Genomic DNA, 18,984 nt, shown 5'->3' with positions numbered 1-18,984 from the left:
AGTTAAGAGTTGAGCCCCAAAATATCACTCTGCCTTTATTTTTGGCATGCACTGAATGCATACATGTGGACTGCAGGCACTTACATTTCATTGTTATCTATATGCACTACTAGAAGTTTTTTGCCGCTGCGTTTCGCTGGGCATTCCTTCTTCATCTTTGTCCCAGGACGTGATTCACTCTCTCCCTCTCTCCACTCCCCCTTTCACTCGGTTTCGCTGGCGCACCGCGCCGCCGGCAGCTGCTCCGCACGTGACCACGCACCACATGACCAACCATGCGGTGGCGCTGCCATGCTGAAGGCTCGAAATGCTGCCGCAATGTAGCTATCGCTACAAAACCAGGGTGCGCCAAGAATATTTAGAAAACAGTGCGGTAGCATTTACCACGAAGTGATAAACACATAATAGACTCAGAACAAAGAAATTTTATAGGTCACTTAATTACCACAACCCGATGACATTTGACAGCACTGGGTCTTCTGAATATGACTGCTTCTAATCTCCCGTCATTTCGCGCTGTTTGCTGATTGCTCATCTGATCGACGCTTTCACGCGAAGGATGGAAGATCATGAAGACGCTTTCAAACTACAGCATGAGAGACCGGCAGCTTAACACGTGCGAACGCGTGTACGTGACGAAGATGATGACATTACAAACACAACTCGAGAGCTCGGCAGTTGGTTCAGGCAGGATGATAAGATATGATCTCTCCCAACTGACTGTTCATCTGAGGAGAGTGCATGAACCGACCGACTTAAAGCCGGAGTGGCACTCCCTCTTGAGGTCCTCAGCCATAACTTGCTCTGTCTATCAGAGCGTTAAGCTCTACTTCTCGCGTTTAGGGTCTCAGCGTTAAGTTTTATAACAGCAACCATAACCCAGTGGTTGCCATAGTAATTGAGGTGGTTACATAAGGGCGTAAAATAATAATAGGCGGCAGCCTGATACCCGACCACCACAAGTGAACAGGGGTGTGCGAATAGTATTTTTTCCAAACCGAATTCAACACGAGTAGTGTAGAGCTGCTACCAAATCGAATGCGGACGGTTTGGCTGAAAACCGAATCAAATACGAATCGAATAATGAGTTAGCCGAATCGAATAAATATTTCGACGAATATTCGCTACTTGTGCGAATATTCAATGAGCAATCATGAAGAATAGTGACGTGCCGCCTTCGCAGTTATAGCTTATCTTTTAAAACAAGCAACATTGATCTGTATCTGGGGGTTCGCAACACAAAGTAAGCGTATTAACTTTGTCACTGACATGTTATGCGCACAGAAAAGGTACCGTTTGCTCTTCTTAACGGAAAATAACAAACTAGCACCATATCCGAGTGCATGAGATGGGCCAGGGCTTACGTATGAGGCATGGCCTCCGAGGTGAGGCATTAAGGCTACATTTGCTGAACCTGCATGGGCTCTGCTGCATTGTCTAATCTCTGAGGCCATGTATGAGGATGACGAACACCGCCACACGAACTGACCACACCGTGGAGCTCAACTCTCCATCCCGAGCATACCGATCGCGGCGGCATGGTAATGCGGCTTATATGGTCAGTTTTTGGAAAAGTCATGGAAGAAAAATACAGCTGGCCTTTTTTGAACTTCGCGCAAATTATTCAAAAAGTATTCGAAAACTTGGACATAATTCATTAGTTTCGAATAATTTTGAACATATACTATTTGATTCATTCGAATAATCGAATGTGATATTTGATTCGGTATTTGAAATTTCCAAATATTCGCAAACCCCTCCAACTCCCCCTCCAACTCAAAACTAAACTATGTCAATCCGGTATATATATCTTGTTCGTCTTCCCTCCCTCGCCCTCACCTCACCACATTTTCCCTCCCTCAGCCTCATCCTCACAAATTTTCATGCGCCCACGCTCCCTCACCTCCCTGAGTGAAATCCTCATGAGGTGAGGGTGAGGACATCCTCATGAGGATGCCCATCTCTGTTGCCACCACTGCAAACATGGACGTATGCTGTGCGATGATGTGCCACAAGTCTTAACTTCAGCGTCTTCCTTTCCTAAAACCTGCAAGAAACAAATTTATTTTGGTTATCAATGACGCCCTCAATGGGAAGCAGAAGAATATTTGAGATATCTACAATTATTCTGAACTACTACACTCCAAAAATAAGGCTTACCGTGCAACCTTTTCCAAGAGCTCAAAAGGGAGCGCAAAAAAAAAACAAAATTAGAGTTGCACTATGCGCATCTTCTTTGCCTGTCCAATGTACCTACATGGTGCATTCATGTCTGACGATGCAGGATATAAGTGCGACAAAGTACACAGAACGGAAGGTGCAAAAGCCTCGTTCTGAAAACCAGTGATCGTAATCACTGGCTGCTATCAGTGCAGAGGTGTAGACTGATTTTTAAAACTGTATGCTTAAGAACTCCGCTGTTATGTTTTTCCCGACACCACGGAAAAGAAAAAAAAAACGTACGAGCCGTAAAATGCACTAGCTTGGAAGCGCGCATGAAAAAATGTACACCTTTGCCTCTTATTACATCGCGGTCGTAATCGTTCGCATGCACGATGTCCTAAAAACGCCCTACGATTGCTCTCCCTCTGCTTGGGCAGCTGTTGGAGGAAAAGGCAGCAGCAAAGAGGGCGGGCAGGCAGAGTGGGTGAAGCTTGAACATGCGTACACACTACTGCAATTTTCGCGGTCGTGCCGCTTTCATCCTATACAGTCCTCGTGTGTTAAAAACGCAGTTTCTAGGTTCTAAGCTACAGGATACATGAGAAATGTCGATGATGGAAACATGCCTTGGAGCCAGCCTGCACAACTCTCTCTCGTACAGTGTTGCCTGCGTGATGTAGTTTCGTTTTTGTGCCTTCGGTCATTCGCGCTCGCACCGTAGTGGTGATCGAACTGCAACAAACTTCATGCCACTTGTTGGAGTAGAGTCCTGCTTTGGCCGGTCTGCCGTCGCCTTTTTACGCGAGCGAAACGTAGGCTGTGAAAATGCTAGCACAAGGTAAAACACTGTAGCGAATCGACAATCGCGATGTAGCTGCCGGGAACGCTTTCACCGCTGTGACGTAACAGCCGACTCTGTATTACATGGGCTTCCATGGAAGCTTGGACGGGACTGGCTCACGAAAAAGTAGCAGCCGGGAAAACGCCACACCGGGGAACTTAACAGCGGGGTTCTGTTGTTTATAAGGCCTAAATGGTAACTGATATAAGTAGGCGTGTTAAATATCTCGTGGGAAGTCAAGAGAATTAGATTGAGAGAAAGAAGTCCACAAATAACAAAAAATGTCATCTTTACCACAAACAGTGCTAGGCTAGAGAAATTACGCCTACGCAAGGCATGTAGCAGTATCCCAAGAGAATTCTGTGAAGTGCACCCTACAGCTATACTATTTCTTGATTGCAATTGGTTCATAGCTTTGACAGGAAACGGAGTGTCAACAGGCAAGTACTCTTGAAACAGAACAAAAGCAGAGCAGCAAGTGCTGCCGCTACTTAAGAACAAGAAAATCGCTTGCTTCACAAGTTGCCCAGTCAGCCTTCATGAAGCCACCATGCCCAGCAACATAACGAGCACAAGCGAAGCACAAGATCTCAGGGTCATTCAGACTACCTGAATAGTAAGATCACGCCTTGACAGGATGACATACAGAATGGTGGGTGGTGCACAGTATGATGGCCTAAGCTGCTGTGACATATATCTAGGGGCTAGACTTTTCGGTTATTTTGCCGAATACTATTGTTGACGAATGAAATACTGACTTTTTTTTTGTAATTTACTGTAGCGATTCTGCGTGGTCGAAAGTCACTTAAAGTCTATCTCAATGCTATTGTCATCCTGACAATTTATTTACCAGTAATTAATGTTCAAATGCCAGTGCTTAGAGCTGTGCATGTAGAAGAAATTGCTATCGTCATTAAAAGAGCTACTCATGCCAAAGCCGGAAGACAAAAATGCGTAAGTGGAAGCTTATTTTTAAGAACTAGGCTGACATTATCATTGGGTTGTCAGGTGGAGTTGAGTGCAATTGGGAGGTATCACGTTAACTGCGAGCTGGCAGTGATGAAAATGCCACTGAATCGTTGTGGTAGCCAGAACATACTTTTATGTGATGCCCATTTGCAGTTACGTGTTAATGTCCTGCAGTTGATGAACATGCTCAACAGACTACTGTATTTACATGCATAATTTGCGCCCTCTCATAATTTGCGCACCCTTAATTTATCACCCGAGTATACAAAAAAGCACTTTTTACTCTCATATTTTACGCACCACGCTGCGCTAGACCGCCATCATGCACGCGGGCTCTACCCTATGGCTCTACCCAGTAGCATTCGGCTATTTCGCGTGTTTGTTCGGAAGGCTTTTTGAACCTTTTGTGCACTGAGCGTTCATGGTGGTGTCAGAGGACGCTGTTCCAATCGCGGCGGCACCAGCGGCATCGCCCCTCGGAACGGCCAGCAGCGCTTCCGGGGAGGATCGACAGCTGACAGAAGAGCCAACACCGCTGTTTGTTCGGCTGATGCATGTGACTCGACTGCCGGCTACGCTTTTCTTGGTGGGTCTGATGGCTTGTGTGGTTGTTCGGTCATGTCTTGTGATGGGATATCACAACTATACGGCAAGTTTCAAACTGCTTGTCAGCGCCTTATCACGGCGCGGAGCGGTGAAGCCAGCGAGAATAACCGCGTGCGCACAAGTTTGCCCATAGACAACAATCGTGTCGGCAAACTTGTGCGCACGTGGCTATTCTCGCTGGCTTCTCAGCTCCGCGCCGTGAAAAGGCACCGACAAGCAGTTTGGTAGACGCTCGCGCAGTACTGTTAAAGAGTTGTGTGGTGTGATAATTGATTTATTGATTCGCGCTTGCTATCCCGGACGAAGTTGCGAAAGCAAACTTACGGAATCCGGAACTACCGAACAATTGGCTGGGCCGCAAGCGATGACGCTGTTTTAGCGTCTTATTCAGCGTCGTGCATGCACCTTCATGCCATCCCGCAGGGGTGCGGGGGGGGGGGGGGGGGGGGGGGGGGGGGGGGGGCGGCCTTTTATTTAGGGTGAACTTTTTTTCGGGAGGCGGCCAGCGTGGGGTGCGGGTCCGGGTGCTGATGTATACGCAGCAACATACACTATACCTATATTGTGCATTATGACCTTTGTGGAGTTTTATTGCGAAGCAATACTACTTTAGGTCGCACTTCAGCCCGTTCCTTGGCGAGGCGGTGGTAGGCACCATTGACCTTTAGCGTGACCTCGCTGCGTGACGTCACACCACGTGACCTAGAGTGACGACACACCAGCTGTGTAAAAACGGGGCCCCATCTCACGCCGTCGCGAGGCGGTAGCCACCAACGGCGGCCTAACTCCCGCTCCTCTCACCAGGGGCACTACGGTCGGTGTGACGTCACACCAGCTGTGTAAAACGGGGCCCCATCTCACGCCGTCGCGAGGCGAGGCGGGTAGCCACCAACGGCGGCCTAACTCCCGCTCCTCTCACCAGGGGCGCTACGGTCAGAGTGACGTCACACCAGCTGTATAAAACAGCTCCGCTCCTCTCGCCAAGACAGTCGTACAGCCAGATGTTACGATGGTGCCTACGAACAAGGCAGCTCAGCAGAATGCAAAGAGGAAGCATCAGCGAGCTACGGAGACTGAAGAAGAACGAGAAGAACGACTTTCTAATCGGCGTGCCCAGTATGCAGCTCGGCGACAACGTGCAACCTCCTCTGTGGAAACAGCAGAAGCAAAGGAAGAAATTATGAGTTTGCCCGACAGTGAGTCTCCTTTTACTAGTTCAGAACGCTGGAACGCGACTAAACGGCAGAGGCGTGTCCAAGAAACCCCGGAAAAGCGGGCGGCAGCAGCGGCTCGAGAAGGAACGTGCGTTTCGAGAGAAGGAAAACGAAAAGCGAAGAAAACAGCATGCAGAAGAAACACCCCAGCAGAGACAAGAGCGTTCGAAGAAAAGACAGGAGAAATCTCTCACCAAGGCTGGCCCGCGTAATTTGCGCACCGCACCCCCCTTCTTGGAGCCCTAATTTCTGAATAGAAAATGCTCAAATTATGCGCGTAAATACGGTTAATGCACTAAGCAGGTGATGATCACGAATTAACAGTGCTTAAAAAGGAGGCGCGTAGGTGGTGCTTCCCGGCCTGTAGAGGAGTCTAAGGTAGCGAAGCAATACTTCAAAGCGCCAGCTGCCCTGCTCAACCAACGATACTACCATCGCATCATGCCCCTTGCTTCCCGACTTGGTAGGTAAGGTTTCATACTGACTGAGTGCAACTCGTATTCAACCGCCATATAGCTGTGCCTTGCATGCCAAGAATTCTGACCTTATTCGGCTAAAACCGAATTTTGAAAAATGAATTCGGTGTACTGTTTTTTTTTTCGGTTCAAAACAAAATGTCCAACACCTACATATATCGTAACAAAGCATCTGTCTTATCAGCAGGTTAGACAGTTCAGTTTTCGTTTGCTTTTCCCACATTCCAGAGAGCAGAAAATCCTAAATATTAAAACGTCACATTCGTCATGTTGTATAGGGTCATGAATTCAGGAATAAATGGGACTAAATTTGCAATTTTCTCAAGAACAGAGTCATCGTTTTCAACACACACAAAAAAGAAAGCTGTTAACGTTGAAAGGAACCTCTAGTTTCCTTTAAGCGCCCTTCTAGCTCTTTAGAAAGAAGCTAACATGACACACTGGGAGGTGAAGTCTCATTAAGAATTTGGGAAGAAATTCAATTTCAGTTGTAAGTAATGTGTGTCAATACTTTACACACTTGCTCAATAATGGAGTACATACCTTTCTTGCCCCATTTCTTCTTATATACCTGCAACAAAATTAAGCATGTGAAGTGAAGCACCATAACCAATCAGTCTGGCATAACATGCGATTATTCGGCTGTTTATTTATCAGCACCGCTTTGAAATGCCCATTATGACAGCAGGCAATGACAACTTCTCAGGCTCTTTTCAGCAAAGCATAAGTGACTAGAGCACGTCTATAACATAACCTCATGTTACATGGGGAATGCTATAGGTCTACACTATAGGTTGTACACTAACTCATGAGCGCACTCATTTCGTCTCAATCACACTCATGTCTATAAGTGTGAGTGTGAGTGAGTGGATATGAGTGAGAGTGGCCATGAGTGCGTGCTGTTATAAGTGTGACAAGATGAGCATAAGTGAATGGAGATGAGTGTGAGTGGATGTGAGTGGCGAGTAGTTGTGGGTGAATGTGAGTGGATATGAGTGATAGGTGGACATGACACCATAGTTTTCCGCTTGTGTTTCATGATGACGATATCTGTTAGATTTATTTATGCTGATAGCTGAGGGGTGTCTGGACAACCGAAGCAGAGGACTGCGCTGGCTTGAGAATGGCAGCCATTTGTTCCTGTGTGGCTCAATAGTTTAGCACTAGCATGGGCGCAAGTCCTTTGCAGGTGAAATGAGCCACTACGGGTTGTGTTGGTATGCAGTGTTAGCACCTCCTTTGCCCACACAGATGTGCACATGGTCTCCGAATGCACAGGCCACAAGCGAAGATACTGCGCCGGTTTCTCAAGTGGCCTTCAGACAGGGATTAAGTGCAGTGCACACAACGTACTGCATGGCAGGCATGTCCACAGATCGACGCACACCTGCTCTGCCTAGATGAAGCCAGCCCTGCCCTCCACTAATATATCTACATGACTGTAAGTCATCCCGTTTTAAATTTGAAAATTCAAAGGGGGGGGGGAGGGTCCACTAGCAATCGAAACCAAAGCACGACACCATAAATAACGGCAAGACAAACAAGATATCAGGGATGCTACAGTGTGGTTGCAATTTTATGTTTGCTCTGCCCAGTAGCATTCAGCTACCCTGCAAGCTTGTTTGGAATTTTTCTTTTTTTTTACTTTTCACTGTGCACTCGTTGCTCATGACAGTGTCAATAGTTGATAGTAGGGCCGCTGTTCCAATCGCGTTGGCACCGCCACTTACAATGGCAGTGCTTCCAGCGAGTGTCCGTAGATGAAGAGAAGACGCCACTCATTCATGGTTTCTCTTTGGCTGTTTGATACGTAGGACTTGACTGCCGGATAAGTTTTACCAGTGATTAATGTAGTGCTTCATCAATCGTCATTTGTGCTCCGGGGCTGGTAAGCATTTGGCACTCATTCATGGCTACATTCAAGAGGGCTGCCATTCTTAATGCCAAAGAAATGAACAACTGCAAGCCGGGCCACAAGTTTTACGGTTCAGAATGGGCGGTGCACATGTGGCGACTGAAGCGAGGCCAAATTTTCAGCTGTTCCACGTGATGTCAGGTGTAGTTGTTTGCGAAGTGCGGGATTTCACTGGACAGCAACGTTACAACGACATGGTGTGGGACCACAGCAGCGATGACGACGGCAGCATTAGCGAGGATGACAGCGTAAGTGTGGATGAGTAGTCCTGTGACGAATACATTTGCAATTCAGAATGTGCCACCAACCAGGCACACCCTTTTTTTTCTTTCCTGACATGTGAGGTGGGGGGGGGAGTCGACTTAGATTTGAGTTGACTTATAACTGCGTACAGTCACCGAAAAATCCGTGAAGTACAAAAAAACACTTTATTGAGATGAAATCGGCTTAAAAATGTCACTGATTTTACCTTGCGGAAAATTTCTCTTGCTGACGACGATTTGCGCCTGTATTTGCGCCAAAGTTGTGCTTTCACTGTACATGCTAGACAGCAAGTTTACCGCATTTAGTTGGAATACTTCCCACACTTCTTTGACGGACCAGGCGGGGCCATGCTGTCCACAACCCGAGTGTGCACCACACTGCTCGTCAAACACACTCGAAGATAAGGCACTTTTCGGTCAAAGCGGCGGAACCGCCGAACGCAATCACAGAACGGCGAATGGATGTAACTTCGTGAAGACTAAGCGCCACTCGGTCGACGCGGTCAGAAACCCAAGTGACGAAACGGCGAATGGCGGACATATGAGACCCGCCACGGTGGCTCCGTGGTTAGGGTGCTTGGCTACTGATGCGGAGTACCCGGGTTAGAACCCGGCCGTGGTGGCCGCTTTTCGATGGAGGCGAAACACAAAGGCGCTCGTGTGCTGAGCGATGTCAGTGCACGTTAAAGATCCCCAGGTGGTCGAAATTATTCCGGAGCCCTCCATTACGGCACCTCTTTCTTCTTCTCTTCTCTCAGTCCCTTTTTTATCCTTTCCTACCGAGATGTGAGATAGCTCCTGCACAATTTCCTTCCCCAACAACCAATTTTCAACGTGTGGGACGAGCGATAACTGCCCGCGACAACGTCGGCATCAAAAGCAAGTTGACGGCGATTACAATCCGGCTGCCACCTCGAAGTGCTGGAGATCGCAGGGACCTCTACTGACAAAAATGAGGTACCGAAATTTGTCAAGCCAATCCAACTGCAGCTTAAATCCACCTCAATCCAAGATGGCGCCTTTTGCGCCAGCGAAAAGCCGATCAGATGGCCGATTTTGGCCCGCAGGCGACTGAAATTAGTCCGAAAAATCGAACTTTCGGACTGTTGAAGTTCAAAATATCCGTCGCGAATATGTATGCGCTTCTATGGGTGACTGACGGTGCCTCATCGAGATCCGAAATATCCTACAATTCCGAATTATTGGAGTCCGAATTACCCGTCGGCTACTGTATGCCCTAAACTAAGCCCAAAACACCACTGTAAAGGGATTGACAATAGCTACTGCCCATTGCATTCGAGCATGGCCCGTGAAATGCTGAAATGGCCCATTCCAGCCATTTCCGTTTTCGTGGAGGAATGCACTCGGATCTTTTCACAAACACTCAATTTCCCAAGCCACTAAAGGTATTCGTAATCGCCATGTGTGTCTAATGTGTTCATGCAGACTGGTGGACATGTCTCCGTCAAGGCAAACTCATTATTGGTACGTAGACATCGTCCAAAACCACTGTCAAGACAAAGGTACTTATAGCGGATAAAAACTCAAGAACACACAGCAGTGAATCGCCCTCATCGATCAATTCTCATGATGCCGCAGTTAATCTAATAGCATGAAGTCGTATGTGACTGGCAGGTGCCTTCATAAAAAGGGATTAACTGCGACACCATGACAACCGGTCAACAACATTAGCTCGAGGGCCATGTTTGTGAAGTATTTGCTGCTGCGTTCTTGAGTTGTCCAAAACCATGTCATGCAGCAGGCATTCAGTGCGCTCTTTAATCTATGCACAACTCCACATACACGACACCTCGCGTTCCAAGAGTAAAACTAAGCATCTTAGCCGACCCTAAACAGGCACTCATCGTCTCAGTAGCAAGCATGGGAGCACGTGTGCGTAACATTGGTCCGGGCCATGGAACACAGGCAATAGCGATAAGCGACCACTTCCTTCGATCAGCAAAACTGAAAATTGGGCCAAGAGCCCAACAAAGCCCTGAGCAGCTCATCAATGCATCCATGAAGGCCAGGCTATGCTAGGGCAGCCACAAGTGTTGCTGCACGAAGCAGTAAATCTCTCATCACCTCCACTGTCAGTAAGCAAAGAAAAAGAAAACTGGAGTCAAACATGCACTGCAAACTTTGCACTGAGTGAACTTGAAGGGCAGTGAGTGGGAGTAAGAGGGCATGAGGGTGAGTGGAGATGCGTGTGAGTGAGTGGTTGCGAGATTTAGGGGATAGGAGTGTGAGTGGGCAGGAGTGTGAGCAAGTGGATGTGAGAGCGAGTCAGCCACCTTCCATGAGCAGACGTATCGAAAACGGGAACATAATGCAGAAATAAAATTGAAGCATTCTTGGCAGTTGCCTAGGGCAAGCAGGTAATAATTGAAGCTAATCAGATTATTTAGACACAAGTCATTTACATATTTATTTGTAGACACTTCAGACATTTTAGGATTTTAGCAGGGTGGGAGCAAAATGAAATATCAGACACAATACAATGAAAGAACACGAATTATTAGACTTTAATGCTGAAGATGCATAAAAACTTAAAAAGTTTGTTGTTAAGTTGTAGGGCATAAGAAGACAGAAGGCAGACCCATTGGCAAGTGGACGGCATATGACCCTACATATACATACCGTATTTGCATGATTGTAAGTCAACTCGAATGTAAGCCGACCCCCCAAATCACATTTCCAAAAAAAAAAAACCTTCGAAGCTGTTTAAGCTTGGCCTTGAATAGTTGAATGCGATAGCATTATCCAGCAGCCACCATTTATCGCCAGCCGCTATCGGCTGCCACGCGCGGCAATGCCCATGAGCACATTCCAAAACAAAAATGTGTTAGTCACTGAACTACTCGTCCACACTTGCGCCATCGTCCTCACTAGTGCTGCCATCGTGATCGCTGCTGCGGTCCCACAGCACGTCATTCTAACGTCGTCGCCCAGCGAAATCCCGCACTTTGCAAACAGCCACATCACGACATCGCGTGGAACAGCTGAAAACTTTCCTCACTAAAGCTGCCACACCTGTATCACCCGTCGCGAACGTCGAACTTGTGGACTGGCGCGCAGCTGTTCGTTTCTTCGGCGTAAAGAATGATAGCCATCTTGAATGCAGCCGTGAACTAGCGCCGGCCGCCTACTGGACACGGAGCACAAATGACGATTGACGAAACACTACACTAAAACTTGTGAAACACGGCCGGCAGTAGTCAAATGCATAAAAGCCAAAGAGAAACTACACGTGAATGACGTCGGCTCTTCCGTCGGCAACTGACACTCCCCGGCACCGCTGCTGTTCCGAGTGGGGGTGCCGCCTCGATTGGAACAGTGGCCCTTCCATCAACTATCAACGCTCCCTTGAGCGCCGAGCGCGTATTTGAAAGTAAAAAGAAAACGTGTTGGACGCTTGAGCTTCCTGTAGAATGCGATTGCGTGATCGGGCCGCCGCCACTTATCAGCAGCCGCAGTCACGTGTGAAGTGCCAGTTTGCTGCTTATCGATTTATTGATAGCCGCCACCGACCGCCGCCCGTGGGGCGAGGGGATGCAAGTTCTGAGCGTTGACATTGCAACTGCTCAAGGTCAGCACCAAGAGCGATGCGACAGAGCCGTGCAGCAAAAATGCAACCACACTGTAGCATGCCCGATAACTCGTTTGTCTCGCCATTGCTTATAGTGCCATGTTTCCGTGTTTATTGTAAATCGACCCCCCACTTGAAATTTTGAAAAATAGGTCGACTTGTAATCGTGTAAATACAGTACTAAATACTAAAGGTGCCCCTAGTAGCAGATGGTGCTAAGTTAAGTATACACACTCAGTAGTAAACAGCAAGCCCAAATACATGAAACCGTTTCTGCAGAAAGAGTAAATAAAAGGTAATCCAGTTTCACAGTGCATGTCAGTGCAACAGTCAGCATGGCAGGTTCTGAAACAAAAGCATATTAAAGATACTATCTTCTGCTGTGTAAGAACACACCAAATAATTCCCGGTGCACAAACCAGTGCTTTATGCTGTGTTCTCTGTCTGTAGTCTTTTTTGTGTACCAGGAATCATTTGGTATCTGTAACCAACTAGCCCACCAGTTCATCCTAAGAACATAGCCGATGCAGCCTCAGCATGACCTCTAATTCCTTCAGGTTCATTCTATATAAATTGCACACGTGACACACCACACGATTTCTAGGGAATCCTTTCAATGGCTACAACAAATGCCCTGAAGTTGGAAGTAGGCTTTGCAGCCCACACAATACTGCACTGCCCACATGCGACTTTTGAAGGTCATGGGTTCGGGCTCTGCCTATGACATATGCCGTTGGTTAACTTGTGGTTAAAATTCACCTACCTACAAAAATCGATCGCAATTTCCTGGTGGCATTAGGCCTGCACTTCTCAAATTAAAAAAAAAAAAACAAAACAGGAAAAGCACCATTAAAGATTACCTTTTTGGCCTTCTTTGGTGGTCGTAGATCCTGAAAGTAAACAATACCAACGTGTTTTTATTCCCATGAAGTGATAAGTCCTCTGACTAAAAACACTTCCAGTAAAGACAGCAACATCAAGTCATAGAAAAATTTTACACAGCTTTCTATGCCCACACACACAGAGATTCATACCACTCAATTGTGCACTCAGATGGCCTTAGTATGGCTTGGAACACAAAGGAATGGTCACAGCCTCCTTCAGGAAGCAGCACAAGCCCAGTGCAGATGATACGTCATGCACATAGCTATGAATCGAAAGGATAGAGCTCTCTGTTACATGAACTGTGGTGTATTCAATCCGTCAAAAGTGGAAATTGCAATACAGCACCCAGATGCAAGTTGCAGGTCATATTGAGTGTGGCTACACAAGTGGTCTCGATGAGGTAGCTTTCACCAAAATGGCAGATGATGATGGTTCTAGGTTTTTATGGCGCAAGGGCACCTAAGGCCAAAGTTATCCTAAGGCCTAAGGCAGATATCACAAAGATATGTCCACACACTAGAAGGGGCTCCTTTTAACACGAACTCTACACAATAATTTCTGAACTGCTCAGCTAGGTAGTCTTCTACAAGCATAACACAAGCCTCTCAACATGTCTACATTGCTTAATAGGACGGCTGCCCATACTACACTGCTTAGCATCCCACAGTACAGAGCGGCAAAGTGAAGCGCACAGGGAAGCACGCTGCACATGCTATTCAATTAACCCAACTGCTTCTAGGAGGCACGAAGCAGATAAAAAGGCCAAATTCATTGAAAAATATAATTCACGTATCAACTGTTTTCCTTGTTCCCAACAGTGAACCTGGTCAGTTGTAGGGCACTGCTGCAAAGGTGACCAGTGTGCAGGCAATGCAAAAGTTAAGTGGTACAAAAAGCTTATTGCGTTTCCGAGGTTTCATGTTACGAGCAATTAGTCAGGGGTGTAGTCAGGGGTGTAGCCAGTGGGGTGGCTTACGAGGCTTCAGCCCGTCTAGAAATTTTTTCGTACTGTTATGCATCGCCGACCAAAACAACCACCGGCGCTGGAAATCATGCTGGATTTTACCTACAATGTATTTTTCAGGCTCGAAAAGACATTTCGGCGTGAACATTGAAAACTCGGGCTGCATTTCGTGGCAATTAACGCCCATGCACATGGAGTCACATAATGCAAGGTGCCCCATCCCAGTACACAGTGTCAAGGGCGTTTCGATGATCAGCAGGCTCGTCGCGGCATCTCGCAGCAGCCGTGGAATCTACGGAGCGCAGGGATTTCAATTCCAAAACTTTATGGATAAAAATATCTCCTAAACTTTGTACTTTACATAGCGAACCATCAAAACCAATGCAAGCAAAAGGCTCTGTTCCTTCCAGACCATAAACACGTAATTAGGAAAACGTATGACTATTCATTAGCCTTTAAAACCGCAGAAAGTTTTGCCGTTTATTGTAACAGTTAGCATCATGATCAAAATTATCAGGTGAATACTAAAACTAAGAGGACATCAATAACCAATCTGACCGACCTTGCTTATAGAAAGCCCGGCCCACACGGCATTTCCCAAAAAACACTCTTGGATATTGGGTAAGTTCAACTTGTCACATCATCTGTGGCTTTCGTTTATCCTTTTCTTTCCTTTTTTAGCTACCTGCTTTTACTTTTTTTGAGCCAGACCAATACCCTTCTTTAATTTTCTGTGCAGAGTGATTGTTTTGCAGGCAGAAAATATGCATTTTTGTATTGATTCCTGCATTCTCCCTCTATTATTCTATCCATGCGGTGGTGTTGCGACCGCAGCATGGCCCAAATAGATATCACAATTTCTGCGATCATAGTTTTATTCTTGCAGGATAGTCAGCCTTTCTATGCGCGAAAGTTAGTATCTGTGATTGCACATGTTTATTTGGCTTGTTTGACATTGTACATGGAGCAACATTAACTTAGGTATATAGATTTATTAGAAAATCAACTTATATTTAAATATCTTCTTGCCATGTTTTGTGTATATATGAGGTGAACTTTTTTCCCAGTGACGCTTTTTTGCCCTTTCTCAAGCTGTATCTTCACATTTGTGATATTCCATTGTACCTTCACATTTCTAATGTATATTTTGCAGAACTCCTGCTTTTTATATGTGGTCTCTGTTGCGACTATAATTTCGGTGCAAGTACTTACAATACTCGACCGATGACAGCTGCGCCCACGCAATACATTGCAACAAAGGACAGCGTCACTGAGATTTTTTCCCGGACATTGCATATGTATAAAATTGTAAACAAGATTCTTGAATGACAAAGATTTGTTAAAATATTTGTCCTCAACTTGACTATAGATGTCAGGGACATGCACTACTTTGCCGGTTTCCAACTGACATAGTTTTAAAATTCATGAGACATTTTCTTTACTTACTAAATAGACAAAAAAGATGGAAGCACTGATATCAGTTATTTCTGCCACAGTTCTTGGGACACACGAATATATTTTTTACGAAAAATACAGATTTTACTTGTCTATACAGTGTAGAGCGTTCAAGACTTTGTTTGCAGCATCTAATATGCAATAGCACTGGCAATGCAATTATGATTAATGTATTTGATCCCTCTACAAATTATATAAGGAGGAGGCCGCGGTACAACATAAGCCCCCCTCGAACAAAATTTCTGGCTACGCCGCTGGTTCCACTCAACCCTCAACTGTATAGCAGCAAATGCCCGTGGTATAGAGAGAAGCCCGCTCTACCACCCATAATGTGGGCCTGCCAGAAAAACAAAGAATTAGCTGCACATAAGAACCCGAGTGCGGAGCAGCGGGAGTGGATGCTCTCCAGCGAGGACCCGGCCATCCAGCACGGATTCGTGCGACGAGCCTACCTGGCGGCACACCTCAGTGGAGCCCTGGACAAGGGGCTCCAACCCTGCTCAAACGGGCTGAAGAGACTTATCGGAAGATGAAGAAATCAGCCCAAGATTGCTGAAACCTACATCTTTCTCTTATGTCAATAGTTTTTCCTCCTCCTCCACTGTGTGGGTAAGAAAGCCCTCCTTTCTACAGCAAACCTGGGAGTGCAATAAAGCTGTCGAATTTTGTTTGTAGTGAGGCAAAGAGCCTGCCACCTGAGTGGACACAGCTTGACGCTCTGTCACTCAGTTGACATGCGTGAAGCAGTTCTGCGCAAAACCTTTGAAAGCACTAGCCACCAGGCACAAGACGTCAGGGTTGCTCACGCTCTTCTCAAACAGTGCAGCTGAATAATCAACTGTGCTTCAAGGCACGACAGTATGGTGATGCCACCTGTTAAGCAATACTAACAAAAGGCTCACAGCTATTCACTGTCTCCGATTCACTAAAGGATTTGCTGGTTTCCCCAAGTTTCCTGCGACACGCGTCATAAAAGTGACGAAATGGTCTCCCTTTCTGGAAGTGTAAATGGAGAAGGAAATTGGGGCTTCTCTTGAGCAAGATGACGGTCAACTTTCTGGGGAGAAAAACGCTGGTAGCGTTCCTGAAGGATAACTCCAATGTCCTTCCATAATAAGTACTAATGAACTGCCAATTTCGTTCATGTAGAACAGCAATGCCTCATTATAGTAAGATGCTGCTCAAGCTGTTTTAAAACTGAACAAGTGCAGCACTGTGAGAACAAAACATAATTTGTAAAACCTTACATCTACGTCATCAGCATCTAAAGCTGAAAAATCTCCAAAGGAGGTCAGGTCCTTCAGGCTTGACATGGTGCCAAACTGTCTCCCCAAGTTCTGCAAGTACAAAACAACAAAGAAATGCCAAAAAACTATTACACCCTACACTGCACAACGTTTGGTAAAGGATATTCAAGTGTTTTGAGCACTGAAGAGGAAATGATAGATGCTGGATTAAATGCAATAAAAATCTGGTGCCGTTATCCTGCTGATAAGCTAGCAATGGGCACTAGCAATAAATTAGTGCCATTCATCATGTATTGCACAAGGAAAGCGATAATCAGTTATGTGATGTCCAGATATGCAGAAACAAGTCATTTTGCTCTCTAGCTGGCAAAATGTTTGGCTGTGGGTCACCTCTACATCATATACACACTGTGCACCGAACCACATGGAGCGGTATGATCACTTTCCATGCATTCTCTCCCACCACAGGCCAGCTGGAAGGTGGTGTTACAGTACATGTGCAACTCTGCATGAGCACATAAGAGCTAATGCCTCTAGTGCTCCATTTGACGATGCCTTACTGCTCACATGACCTGAACTTTGGTCATCTTCACTTTGCCCTCACATGGACCTGAACTTTTTTGTCTTCTTCTGAACAGTAAGACAAAGCAATGTACCTAGCCTGCCTCATATTATGTCCCATGTAGGACGCCAAGCAAGAACTGCATGTGACGTGAATATACGGGGACATGCAGCCACCTTTACACAAAACTATGACACCTCCTACCGTTTTACAGCCAGCTGACATTTATAGCACAAACAAAAAAGATGCCAACAAAACAACGGCTGTACAGTAGTAGCCTTAATTCTCAACCACTGATGCCAAGATGGTTGCAGAATTTTTTACTTACTGCTACACTATTAATGTTTATGAATTAATATCAAGGTAGCCAGAATAATACTGTTAAGAGAAAGCCCTAGTGTTCTCGACGATTCCACTCATGAAGTGCTCCTGGCAGTTCCTATTGCACCCATGGGCACATTTACTATTTCTGAAAGAGGCCTCAGAGCAGTTTCAGAATCAATCAATCTGACCGCACGCTTTTGAATACGAGCCAAATGCTGATGCCCCATGCAAAGAGCAGAAAATACAATCTTATTTTGACAATTTGCGGTAACTTCTTAAGCCTGCTTCAAATCCTCATCCTCCTTCATACTTCTTACAAATGGCTTGCTGTCAGTGTTAATCAGAACAGTGCAGCAGGGATGGTAGACCATGCAAACGTTGCAAGTGACATGCCTAAACTGGTTATTAGTTACTGGTAACAAAAGATAGTTTTTGGGGGTTTAACGTGCCAGAGCGACTCAGGCTATGAGGGACGCCGTAGTGAAGGGCTCCGGAAATTTTGACCACCTGGGGTCCTTTAATGTGCACAGACATTGCACAGCACATGGGCCTCTAGATTTGCCTCCACTGAAATTCGACCGCCATGGCCGGGATCAAGCCCACATCTTTCAGGTCAGCAGTGTTAACAAAAGAAAACATGTGCAGCTGTCGTTAGGATAGGCACCACAAGCATTTTGCAGTGTCTGTGATTATGCGGCTTTCAGCACAATAAGGAACAACAAGAGGCCAGAGCAAGTCAAAGGCCATTTTTCATTGCTGGCGACACTGACCATGCAAACTGCCCTAAAATTCTTGTAGAAGATTCCACAAATGGTGCAGTTATCTCTGAATAGATTTTGAAAAGGTGTTCTGCGACCACTTACATTTAGACTAATTTAGGTAATGTAGATTAACAGCTCAACTGCAAGAGAATTTAAGAGTAAAAACATGCACAACCCAGCCAGAAGCCCCAAATAAGCGAAACTTCTAACAATCATGTTTTTATCTGAATGAATTTTTTTCACATTTAAGGGTGCATGAAGGCGCCCAAGATTGCGTCACCATGTGCACGCTGATAAGAGACAGCAACTGTGCCTAGGCTTGCCACGACAGGAGTCCGTAAATGCACACCCCCAAGGCACAGGATTTTGGAAGCAAGACACCCAATGCCAGCCACACACAATGTGATTCCTATGTGCCTAGTTCACAAACACTTTTATACATACCCTGATAAAGGTACCGTTAAAAAATTATATCGCAGGAGATTTCATGTGATACTTTACAACTTCGATTGAGACTTGTCAGTTGACTTTAATAAACAAGTATGCAATCTTAGACAGTAGCCTAGTTAATAAAAAATATTCATAGGTGAACCAGATATCTGCCACGAGTACTGTTTGCACAAAAGTACACACACATAACATGATGCAGTACAATGCTGCAAATGATCAATAGGTAATGCCACGTAAGCAGCACATTTTTAAAATGAAATTCCACTGCACAAGTGATTGACTGATTTGGAGAACATATAA

General features: G+C 45.8%; 1 protein-coding gene across 1 annotated transcript in view; it reads right to left on the bottom strand.

Moving 5' to 3' along the window:
- Positions 1–405: 405 nt before the first annotated feature.
- The window catches only part of LOC144115218 (neuroguidin-like), a 40,589-nt gene continuing 22,010 nt past the window's right edge, over positions 406–18,984 (bottom strand). Inside the window, exons 10-13 of the mRNA XM_077649495.1 lie at positions 16,588–16,677; positions 12,897–12,926; positions 6,813–6,840; positions 406–2,047 (exon numbers count right to left, since the gene is read on the bottom strand). Coding sequence (XP_077505621.1) covers positions 2,025–2,047; positions 6,813–6,840; positions 12,897–12,926; positions 16,588–16,677 — 171 coding nt within the window. The 3' untranslated portion in view covers positions 406–2,024. The remainder of the gene's footprint in view (positions 2,048–6,812; positions 6,841–12,896; positions 12,927–16,587; positions 16,678–18,984) is intronic.

This window comes from Amblyomma americanum, chromosome 1 (assembly GCF_052857255.1).
Source record: "Amblyomma americanum isolate KBUSLIRL-KWMA chromosome 1, ASM5285725v1, whole genome shotgun sequence".
In the NCBI taxonomy this organism is placed as follows: domain Eukaryota; kingdom Metazoa; phylum Arthropoda; class Arachnida; order Ixodida; family Ixodidae; genus Amblyomma; species Amblyomma americanum.
The sequence above is the reverse complement of the archived record's forward strand: the minus strand, read 5'-3'. Positions and strand labels throughout refer to the sequence as shown.